Source organism: Vigna unguiculata, chromosome 4, assembly GCF_037176805.1.
Source record: "Vigna unguiculata cultivar grain cowpea cultivar isolate G323 ecotype 2 chromosome 4, ASM3717680v1, whole genome shotgun sequence".
In the NCBI taxonomy this organism is placed as follows: Eukaryota; Viridiplantae; Streptophyta; class Magnoliopsida; order Fabales; family Fabaceae; genus Vigna; species Vigna unguiculata.
The window spans coordinates 47,183,251-47,195,330 of record NC_140795.1 but is presented as its reverse complement, the minus strand read 5'-3'; the positions used below and the strand labels follow the sequence as shown (position 1 = coordinate 47,195,330).

At 33.3% G+C, this 12,080-nt stretch overlaps 2 protein-coding genes across 2 annotated transcripts; one reads left to right on the top strand and one right to left on the bottom strand.

Annotated features, from left to right (window-relative positions):
* Positions 1-837: 837 nt before the first annotated feature.
* On the bottom strand, positions 838-1,965 carry LOC146887308 (uncharacterized). The gene is made up of 3 exons (XM_085672093.1): positions 1,856-1,965; positions 1,512-1,769; positions 838-1,420 (listed from the first exon to the last, which is right to left on the bottom strand). Exons 1-3 carry the CDS (start codon positions 1,963-1,965, stop codon positions 838-840), a joined length of 951 nt encoding a protein of 316 aa, XP_085528219.1.
* Positions 1,966-7,147: 5,182 nt separating this feature from the next.
* Positions 7,148-9,031, top strand: LOC114181645 (cytochrome P450 82A4-like). Its single transcript, XM_028068154.2, has 2 exons — positions 7,148-8,140; positions 8,224-9,031. Exons 1-2 carry the CDS (start codon positions 7,208-7,210, stop codon positions 8,833-8,835), a joined length of 1,545 nt encoding a protein of 514 aa, XP_027923955.1. The 5' UTR covers positions 7,148-7,207; the 3' UTR covers positions 8,836-9,031.
* Positions 9,032-12,080: the final 3,049 nt, after the last annotated feature.

Genomic DNA, 12,080 nt, shown 5'->3' with positions numbered 1-12,080 from the left:
AGTTGTGTTGAGAACGGCTAGAACTGTGAAGAATGGTGGGAGAGAGTTTTGGGAATGCCCTAATTTCAAGGTCAGGCTTCTGTTTTTGTGTTTAGATAAGTTTATGTTTGTGTTTCCATGTAGTTGCATAGTAAAGTAATTTTTTGTTGTGTTATTTTTTGAATAACAGGGTGGAAGTGGAGCTTCATATGGGTGCAATTTCTTTAAATGGTGCATTGAAGATGGTGATGACAAAAAGGATGCAACTATTCTGAGGCAAAGGCAGAAGATTTATATTCTAGAGAAAGAAGTTAAGGGATGGAGAAAGTGGGTCAACTTGTTAATTGGAGTGGTGTGCCTGTTGGTTGTAGTTAATGTGATTTTAGTATCCATGATGTTGATGTAGAATGATATGATATTGTAGAGAAAGATTAGCTGGTTCAAGTTGTTGGATTTCAGTTCAGGTGTTTGAAAGGTTATTTTGTAAGATCAAATTTAATGAAATGAGTTAAAGTTTGAAGTTATGAAAAATGTGAATCACCTGTGAAAGTATTGCATTTATTTTTCTGCTATTTGAAATGTTACATGGGCTGTAATTACAAGAAAGGACCTAAAATTTGAACACAATCTGTCAAAGTTGATAGAAATTCATTGATAATGGAGTGCAGGGCTGCCTTGCTATCATATACAACAGACAAAAGAATGATAGAAATTCAAAGTTGATAGAAATTCATTGATAACACGAAATATGATATAAAAAGGACATTGTTCATAACCTTTTACAGCAGACAACAGTATTGGTAACACAATACCAATCCAAAATAACAAAATCGTAAAGTCATTACAAAATGTGCAGCCTCAAAATATTGGTAAAGTCATTACAAAAGGTGCAGCTGCATTGTTAAAACTAATCCTACAGTCATGGTTTCCAAACAGCTCCACGCCTATGCTGCAGATTTTGCCTTGAAAAAGGTCTACCACGTGTTGGATGAGGAATGAGATTTTGGTGGACTGGTTGGGATGATTCAGCTTCATGTTTATCTTTCTTCTTCGTACACCTGATCTCTTCACAGATATAACATGTTTATCTTTCTTCTTCATTTCCCAAGCTTCTAGACGTCTTTTCTTTTTTGGCCTCCCTGGTAGAATTCTTTTTGGTGGAGGTAAAACATCTGGATATTCTGTGACATCCCACTGGTGCTGTCCATTGGTTGGGTATATTATTGGTTGATAAGTTTCCTCATATGTTGACATCTTGAAGCATAGAGGTATGAACTCTTCTTCATCCAAATTCAAGAATTTCATTGCACCCAACGAGTGACAGCAAGGCAACCTTGTGATACTCCATTTTCTACAGCTACACTCCCTGGTATCTAGGTTGACAACAAATTTCTCCCTATTGAATGTGTGCCTAACCTCAAAATTTTTTTCTGCAGACCACCTGGTATGATAAAAGCAAAATTGATTCTAAATTAACCATTGAAAATGTAAAGATTACATGATACTAAAAAACTAATTACAGGAGCAAATACCTTGGTAACCAGTTTTTGGTTTCTTTAGATTCCTCTTTCATTCTTGATTTAATTCTTGGGCAGATTGGCCCTTCTGTTGTAGACACCTTTGATCTATTGCTGGCCCATCTATCCATCAAATAAACTCTAATTTGTTCCATCATAGTTATGATAGGCTTGCTCCTCGCCTCAACAATCACACCATTGAAAGCCTCACTCATATTATTCACTAATGTGTCAGACATAGGCCTTGGGCTGAACCTGGACCTAGACCAATACCTGTTTATGCAAAACAATGAGAACATGGTAATGGAAAATTGGGTACTGAATAATAAATCATAGCAATATCGTATAAGTTCACTCACCTAGATGGTATGGCTATTAGATGCTTGAATGCCTCCAAGTTAACTTCTTTAATCATTCGCATAGTAGTTTCCCATTGTTGTGGATAAGTACTCACTGCAGCCTTCCACATCAGATTCTTCAGATTTTTCCCTGGGAATTTTTTCCTAAAGTTTGCATACAAGTGACGCATACAAAAACTCTGATCAACTCTTGGCAAAATGTCTTGTACAACAGGCAACAAACCCTATTCAACAAATCAGTGCATAAGTGTTTTATCCATGTGGTTGCTAAACAAAAAACAAATAACTTTTAACATACTTTCTGTTGGTCTGACATGAAAGTGATGGAAGAACATATATTGGGCCCACCAAGATCGTCCACTAACAATTCCAAGAACCAAGTCCATGTATATTTATTTTCTACTTCCACCACATCCCATGCAATTGGCATCATTTGATCATTTGCATCCCTCCCAATAGCTGTCAACAATTCACCTCCATATCTCCCTTTGAGAAAACACCCATCCAAACCAATAATAGGTCGACAAAAAAAAAACTATCTTTGCAGGCTTTAAGACACATATAAAATCTCATAAAGTATGTTTTCCCTTCAATTGTATCAACTTTAACCTTTGCAGTTGATCCCAGATTAGATCTCAGAATTTCATGAGCATAATCATATATTCGTTTAAATTGTTCATTAAAAGAACCTTCAACTTCGTCATTGGCCAATGCCCTTGCTCTACGTGACATTGACTTAGTCACATTCACATTCCACTTTCTTGAGATTTTCTTACGAATATCCACAGCCCTAGTACTTGGATTATCTCTCATTGTGTTTTTTAACTGCCCACTTAACCACTTTGCATTTATTACATTCACATTGAATTCTCTACTACATGTGTGCTTGTCAACTACTTTCCTTAGTTGCCAAATGTTTTTAGCAGGGACATATCCAGAATATGCAAACCACTTGCATTTTCCCTTAGCTCCCAAACAAATAACTCTAAGTCTGCGGTTATCATTTCTTTGAATTTTCAACTTCAAACCAGAATGCACACCATACGTCCTAATTGTATCTACAAATTGGGCCTTATCTATGAAATATGTACCAATTTCCCACTGGTAATCTTCCATGTTTATGGGCATCCGAAAGGTCATGAACCTTGACTTAGTGTTGTCTTCTTTCTCCACTGACTCCTCACTTTCTTCACCATTGTCCAAGTGGTCTAACACCCATTCATTTTCAGATAATCCCCTATCATTAATCTTAACTTTACCAGTTTCATGACTTCCCTCACTCAAATACACATCCACTTCAACACTGCCCTCACACAAGTTATGGTCATCTGTACCATTTCTATCATAAGCAATGTTGACATCAACTAAATCTTCGAAATCCTGATCTCGTGTTGCATCAGCAATATCAGCTTCTGAATCAGTCCAACTCCGGACTTCAACATCTTCAACTCCCTCATCACATTTCTGATTATCATGTCCCTCCTCCTCACCCTGAACATCATCCTCCCTTCCATCTTCACATGTCTGATTTTTACCATCATCCTGTAATTGAGGATCAACTACATTATCCCCTTTGTCCACCTGTTCATTATTACCATCATCTTGCAATTCAGGATCAACTACATTATCCCATGCATCTACTTGTTCATTATTACCATCATCCTGCAATTCAGGATCAACTACATTATCCCCTGCATATGGCTGTTCATTATTACCATCATCCTGCAATTCAGGATCAACAACATTATCCCCTGCATGTGGTTGTTCATTATTGCCACCTATACAAACACTATCACAATCCATCTGCCCCTGTACCTCAACATTTCCATTACCAGTTTCATTGTTGTCATCACCTAAAGGGTAATATTCCAAAAAGTTATCAACTACTTCAGCCTCAGAAACTGTGTGAACTACAAACAAATGCACATTCCCATCTCTTCTCGCAATATTTACCATGTGCAATGCTCCCTTATCATCACTCAACAACTTCAACTTATTCTCTAACATTGACCCTTTTCCAACTTTATACCACAATTCCTTCACAAGATGATAACCCATCTCTTTAAGTTTCCCTATAATCTCAAAGAAACTCCACCAATCCGGATCACATACCCATGTACTTGTTAACCCATCACTATAAATTAAGCTACCATTCTGTATAAAATGGCCACCATGGTGGAGCAAACTTCAAAACAATCATCAGACATCACAACCTATAAAGTAAAACCATTTACCCAGTTTAAAAAGAATACCCAAAAAAACGCCACAAATTACAGCCCATACCCCAAAGAAAACAGTATAAAGTCATAGAGGGGACCACAACCGACTCACCCACCGCATACTTTACTTTACACTTTACACTTTACAGAACCCCACAACATTTATGAAATTCAATCCCTCACCCCACAACATTTATCAAGTATATCACAACTTCGCACACACAAGGACCCCTACAGCACAATCCCCACAACAGAACCCCCACATTTACGCAATATAATACAAACCCCAAAACGAAAGTGCAGCTTCGAAAATCAAAACAATCAGAACGCATTCATCAACTCAAATATAAAAAGCAGAAAAGAAAACTCACCTTCCACTCGAAAATCAACGCTTTGTCTTCCACTGCCAAAGCTCCGTCTTCCAACGAACGGAAGTAAATCGTCGCCCTTCTTCTCCGATCACCGAATGTAAATCCACCACCGAACCCTAACTCCCAAATTGACCCTCTGCCCTAATTTTCCCTTCTGCAAAATTTTCAATTTCACTTCCCTAAACTTCCCTAATTTTGCCCTAAATCCACAACGATGCTCTTCTCGCGCAATATTTACTTCAAAAATTATTTACCTCGTTCGATTTTTTTTTACCACAAATAACACGTGCCAAACCACTCTTTCTGCCACGTATGCCATGCACAGTGCCACCTCAATAGAAGGCAAACGACGTTATGTAGTCTTTAACGGAAGGTACCAAAATAAACACGTTTAAAAAGTTTGGGTACTAAAATGAATATTTCTAAAGTTCGAGTACCAAATTGAACTTTTCGAAAAAGTTTGGGTACAAAAAGTGTATTTATACCTATCTATTAATATGAGGTTTCCTAATTTTAATTATTTCTCTTTATACTTTTCAACTAAGTTTTAAAAGTCTTGTCTTTTCAATCTCTATAGTAATATAATAATGTAATACATATTTATGGTTTTGGTACACCCAGTGGCAGACCATCGTTTGCACAAGGGACCATGGTCCCAATAATTTTTTTTACACTTATATAATTTAATATTTGATTTTAAATAATTTTTTAAATTTAATATTTTTAATATATTTTATATATTTGATATTTTAATAAAGTTTTATAAATTTATATTTATATATAAGGAAAAGTTTTTTTTTACATTTATTTTTCAATTTTATCTCTTAAATATTTTTTAAATAAAAATAATTATTTTTTTAATTTAATATTTTTTATTTTTTAAAATTTAATCATTATAAATAAAAATTAATTATACTAAAATTATAAAAATTATTTATATCTAATTTTATAATTATAATAATAACAATAATTCTAATTTTATTATTTTTTACTATATAAAAAATAAATAGAATGTTTTGACTAGTTTATATAAAAATTCTCTTTTGATTCCTTTTTCGTTCAAAAGTATTAAGTTAGTTCTTCAATTTTTTTAATCTCAATTTGGTCCAATTTTTAAAAAATGATGTAATTTTGTGTGTTTTTTTAAATTTATTGAATCAAATCAAGAATTTTTCATCAAAATTGAAGTTGTGAATTAGAGGGGTTTGATTCGTTGGTGTAATTGACATAGTCCTAATACTAATTTTGATGAAAAATTCTTGTTCTGCTTCAAAAAATTAACAAAAAAGATAAAATTACATTAATTTTTATAAAATCCAGATCAAATTAAAACTAAAATAATACTGAAAAACCAACATAATATTTTCAAACAAAAAACGAATCAAAGAATAGTTCAACAAAAAATTTTACATTTCAAAATATTACCTAAAGATGTGCCACTGAGTACACCTAATAAATCTTCCACTATTCAGGTCAAACACAATTTATGTACTTCTTTATCCTTCTAAAGTGCTTTTTAAAAATAAAAAACGTGACGGAACACTTTTACCCCATTCACTACTTTATTGTTTGATAAAATCTTATCGGGAACAATAATTTAGTGGTGCACTTATGGTGGATTTTTCCTAACGTGGGGTAATTGTGTTTTTCAAATTATAAAAAATGGAATAATTTTTTAAAAGTTTTGAAGTTAGATAAGTCCTATCATGTTGGCTCAATTTTGTAAAGATGTTGTGTATGTTTAAAATGATTTCACTAAATTTGACAACACGACTTCTTAAATTTTATGAAAATAAAAAAACTATACTATGTTATCACTTGAAGGTCAAATTTAACTAAATCGTTTTAAATTTATTTATTTTTTAAAAAATCGTGTCGACATTATATAACTTATTCATTTTTCTTTTAAATTCACCGTTTTATTAAGTAAAAATTCCCACTTGTGCAATTTGTAGAATCTCTCTGTCCCACTTATCTTATGTCAATTAACATCACTCAAAAAGCCCCGCCACTGTTTTCAGTTCCCAGTCTAGTGGTTTCCATTTCATTATCAATTAAAATCAAACTGGTAGATATTTTGGGCTCTGAATTTTCTGCTCACTTTTTTATATCTGCTGAGTTGTTGATAATATCTTTTTATTAAATCTTTAAAATATATTTTTTAATATATTTTAAAACATCAAATATTTTTATTAGTATATTTAATTTTTTTTTAAAATATACTTATATCAGTATATTAATTTTTTAACATATATTAAGATATCAAAACAGTATTACATAAAACTCAATTCAGATATCTAGTTGCCATAGTAGAACGGAGTCAAAATATGGAAGGGACCACTCATCAATACATTTTGTTTTACGTATACTTAATAGGACAAATTAAATTTTGACAATCTTTTTATAACATTAGATAATATTTTTTTAAGTGATTTTAAAATTTAAAAAAATAAAAAATAAAAAATAATTTAAAAGATGCTGGCTAAAGATATGTAGAAAAGATATCAAAATTTCTATAATAAAAAGGTTTATCGTAGACGGGAAGTAATGTAAAGGAAAATGACTTTTTTGATTATTAAATTTTAATAATTTGTGGGTTTTTCTAAGTGGTTTTATATTTTTATATTTTTAATATTTTAAAACTATTTAAAAAATGATAGTTGTCAAAATTTATAAAGGGTGGCAGAGAGAGAGAGTGAGACACTATTAAAATCCAATTTGTGTAGCCTCAAGTATACTACGCATACACAATCTTCTCTTCGATGGATCTAAATGTCTCTGCAAATGCACTTGTTCCTCTGATAATTCTTTTCTGTTTCTTTTTCTATCGTCTCTTCAAATTTTCTCGAGGAAAAGAAACTCCCACAGTTGCAGGTGCATGGCCAATACTCGGTCACCTTCCATTGCTGAGTGGCTCAAAGACACCCCATAGAACTTTGGGTGATTTGGCTGACAAATATGGACCCATCTTCACCATCCAACTTGGTTCCAAAAAGGCTTTGATAATCAACAACTGGGAAACGGCAAAGGAATGCTTCACAACAAACGACATTGCCGTTTCCTCTCGCCCCAAGCTCGTTGCCATGGAACACATGAGCTACAACCAAGCCATGTTCGCCGTAGCACCATGTGGTCCCTATTGGCGAAAAGTTAGAAAGATTACAACTTTAGAGATCCTCTCCCCTCACCGGGTGAAGCAGCTGCGTCATGTTTTTGAGTCAGAAGTTCGAGGCTCCATCAAGGAGCTCTTTAACTTTTGGTGTAGCAACAAGAACGAGTGTGGCTATGCCTCGGTGGAGCTGAAGCAATGGTTTTCTCATCTGATATTCAACATTGTTCTTCAAATGGTTTTGGGGAAGCGATATTTCAGTGCAGGAACCGTGGATGATGAGAAGGCACGGAGATGTGTGAAGGCCGTGAAGGAGTTCATGCATCTTTTCGGGGTGTTCACAGTGGGAGATGCTGTTCCTTGGTTGAGATGGTTCGATTTTGGAGGCCATGAGAAGGCCATGAAAGAAACTGCGAAGGAATTGGATAGTATTATAGCTGAGTGGTTAGAGGAGCATAGACAAAGCAAGCCTTCGGGTGGAAAGGTTGATGGAGTTCAAGATTTCATGGACGTGATGATTTCAATGCTTGATGGACAAACGAGTGATGGGGTTGATGCAGATACCATGATCAAATCCACTGTACTGGTATGTGTATATGTTCATGCATGAATTTCGGTTTGTGTAATTGCTACTTATACATTTCTTTCATTGCATATTTGTTTTTGCAGACAATAGTTGCAGGAGCCACTGACACAATTAGCACTACTCTTACATGGGCAATGTGTTTGATATTAAGAAATCCTCATGTATTAGAAAAACTTAAACAAGAGCTTCACATAGTTGGTAAAGAGGAATGGCTAAGTGAGAATGACATTTCTAAGTTAACATACCTTCATGCTACAGTTAAAGAAACGTTAAGACTATACCCTCCAGCTCCTCTCTCTGCACCTCATGAATTCACAGAGAATTGTACTGTAGGTGGCTACAATGTCACAAAGGGAACCCGTTTGATTACAAATCTTTGGAAAATTCAGACAGATCAAAATGTTTGGTCATATTCATTAGAGTTTAAACCAGAAAGGTTTCTCACAACTGATAAAAATATTGACATGAAGGGTCATGATTTTGAACTGTTACCATTTGGAGCAGGTAGAAGGATTTGCCCTGGAATATCCTTTGGCCTTCAAGTTGTTCATTTAACTCTTGCTAGTTTTCTGCATTATTTTGAAATCTTAAACCCCTCAACTGAACCTCCTGATATGTCTGAAACCTTTGGATTAACCAACACTAAAACCACTCCACTTGATATTCTGGTTAAACCATGTGTATCTATCTCCTAATTGTTATGAAAGCAATGAAGAGGTCTTTGCATAATACTACAAATTAGGAGATGAACATGTGTTTCATTTTACGACATATAGTGATTAATTTTCTATTTTGCTATAAATTAGAAGATGCAGTCTTTATTGGTATGTCTTGTAAAGGCTCTATATAAAAGCCACTTTGATTCAATAATACGTTCTGGTTTGTTATCCATTGTATAACCGTTTTGTTTTCTCTGTATAAACGTTACATGCAATGCATGAGGTCATCATCCAGTGTATCAGCTTAGTGTTTCCAGATTTTTTCGTGACAATGACGTCTTTTTCGAATTTCATCCTTAACACTGTTTTGTCAAACAGCAGACCAATAGGGAAATCCTTTGTTAGATTATAATAAAAATAAAATGATCATAAAAACCATATTGAACCCTCTCGGACAATAAATTATCTCCAATAATAATATTAAGAGGAGTTTCTAATACTAATAATAGGATGCAGAAGTTACAAACAATGTTTCCCCGTCCAAGTTGGAAGTGCTGAAAGACGCATGTCTGAAGGACAAGGCAGCTTTGTACATCTTGTATCAAGTTGTGGACGAGTCTGACTTTGAGAATATTGCAAGTGTCAAATCTTCAAAAGAAGCGTGAGACATATTGGAGAAGGCGTATAAGGGAGATGAGAGAGTAAAGCAGGTGAGAATTTAAACACTTAGAGGTGAATTGGAGAGCATGAAGACGAAGGAGACAGAAGGAGTAGCCAAGTACATTACTCGGGTTGAAACTGTGGTGAATCAACTTAGTAGAAACAGAGAGATGTTGCCCGCTAGCCGAATTGTTGAAAATATTTTGAGGTCTTTGACAGATGATTTTGAAAACGCGGTGTGCACGATTGAAGAGTATGAGGACCTATCAATGCTCACGATTGAAGAGCTTGCTAGGTCACTTGAGGCACATGAGTAGTGGAAGAAGAAGAAGAAGGCGGAGCCACTTGATCAACTACTCCAAATGAAGGGAGAGGCTCAGAACACTCAAAGCAAAGGACAATACCAAGGTATAGGAAGCGATCCTGGTAGTCAAAGCCGAGAACAAGAAGAGAAAGAACAGTTTGCTCAACAAAATTGACACGGAAGAGGACGAGGTCCATGGAGAGGAGGTCGATCGAGCAACTCAAATGTTGAGTGCTTCAAGTGTGGCAAGTATGGTCATTATGCAAATGATTGTTACTCAGGCAAGTGCTTCAATTGTGGTAAGGTCGGACATTTTGCAAAAGATTGTCAATTTGAGACTAGAAAAAAAGAGACGATTAACCTCACAGAAAAAGGAAAAGAAGAAGTGACATTGTTGATGATGGCGCGTAGCTCGGAGGATGAGCATAAGCAAGTGGTGAACTCGGCAAGAAGACCGAATAACATGGAGAATTCAGCAAGAAGGTTGAGTATAGTTGATAACTCAACAAGATAATTGTGTAGTGTGGATAGCTCGGCAAGACAAGCAAGTAGGGTTCATAGGATGGTGAGATATGCAGATAGCCCATACAGGATGGTGGAGCATGTAGATACCCCAAACAACATGGTGGAGCATGTAGATACCCCAGACAACATGGTGGAGAATGAGGTCAACTTAGTTAACTTGGTGGGGTGCCTACATATAGGGATGGCAACGGGGCGGGGCGGGGACGGGTTTCGCTATCCCATACCCATCCCCGCATAAAAAATCCATCCCCATCCCCATCCCCATACCCAAACCCAACGGGTATCAAACTTTTTTCCCATCCCCATCCCCACCGGGTAACGGGTATAATCTCGTACCCATACCCGTACCCGTATTCTAACTACTTCAATATTAATTCTTATAAAAGAAAAAAAATTACGGTAAAGAAAACATAATATTATGAAATATTCAATATTAGGAGGATTTTCTTCGATGCCAAATATCTTAAAATAAATTATAATTGTTTACATTTTATATTAGAATACCAAATAAAATTTCATGTGAACCAAAACATTTATTAAATTTGCAAACTACAACATTGATGAACTTAGTTGATAAAATTAAAAAATATTTCAAAAAAATATAAAAGGAAAACAAATATTCAAATTAAAATATATTTTAAATGTTTGTTTACTTCATTTTTTTTAAATTCTAATGAATCTCTTTTTTATACACTAATAAAAGTTATAATATATCACTTGATCAAAATGACACAAAGAACAAATAATGAAAGGAAAACAAATATTCAAATTAAAATATATTTTAAATGTTTGTTTACTTCAATTTTTTAAATTATAATGAATCTCTTTTTTATACACTAATAAAAGTTATAATACATCACTTGATCAAAATGACACAAAGAACAAATAATAAACATAATAATAAAATTTTGACATAGATTTTGTATCTTTTGAACTTCAATATATGTTGGATAGTGACAAAAAAATATTCATAGAAATTACATTAAATTTTTATATTGTAGTAAATAAAAGTTATTTATACAATTAAAGTGAAAAAAATTACAGTATGATTAATAGTAAGTTATAAAATAACAAATAGTTAGATAGAATATATCAAAATATTATTCTACATGATGAAAATAAACAATAAATAAAAATATTAAAAAACTAACAAATGTGTGTTTTAGAAATAATTTGAGAGACTATCGAAAGAAATCACACAAAGAAAATCAAATGTATAATTAAGGTATGATAAAATGAAAAAAACCTTAGAGAACTAATTATTAAATTATGTTTGAAGTGGTTAAAAATAAATAGAAATATCATTAGTGACAAAAAAATTTGTCATTAAATTACAAATAAATTAGTAATTAAATTGGTCACTAAATCAAGTACCGATTCGATCATTGAATCAGTCACTAATTTAGTCATTGATTCAGACAATAAATCAACTACTACCACCAATGACGAAAAATAGTGACTGATATGGGTTACTGACTAAATCAGTCACCATTTCATGTTTTTCTTGTAGTGAATTATCATATACTATTCCTAAATATCATTATATATATATATATATATATATATATATATATATATATATATATATATAAAATTTTAACCACTTCAAACAGAATTTAAAATGAAAAAATTACATTATGATTAATAATGAGTTATAAAATAAAAAATAATTAGATAGAATATATCGAAATATTATTCTATATGATAAAAATAAAAACAATAAATAAAAATATTAAAAAACTAACAAATGTGTGTTTTAGAAATAATTTGAGATACTATCGAAAAAAATCAC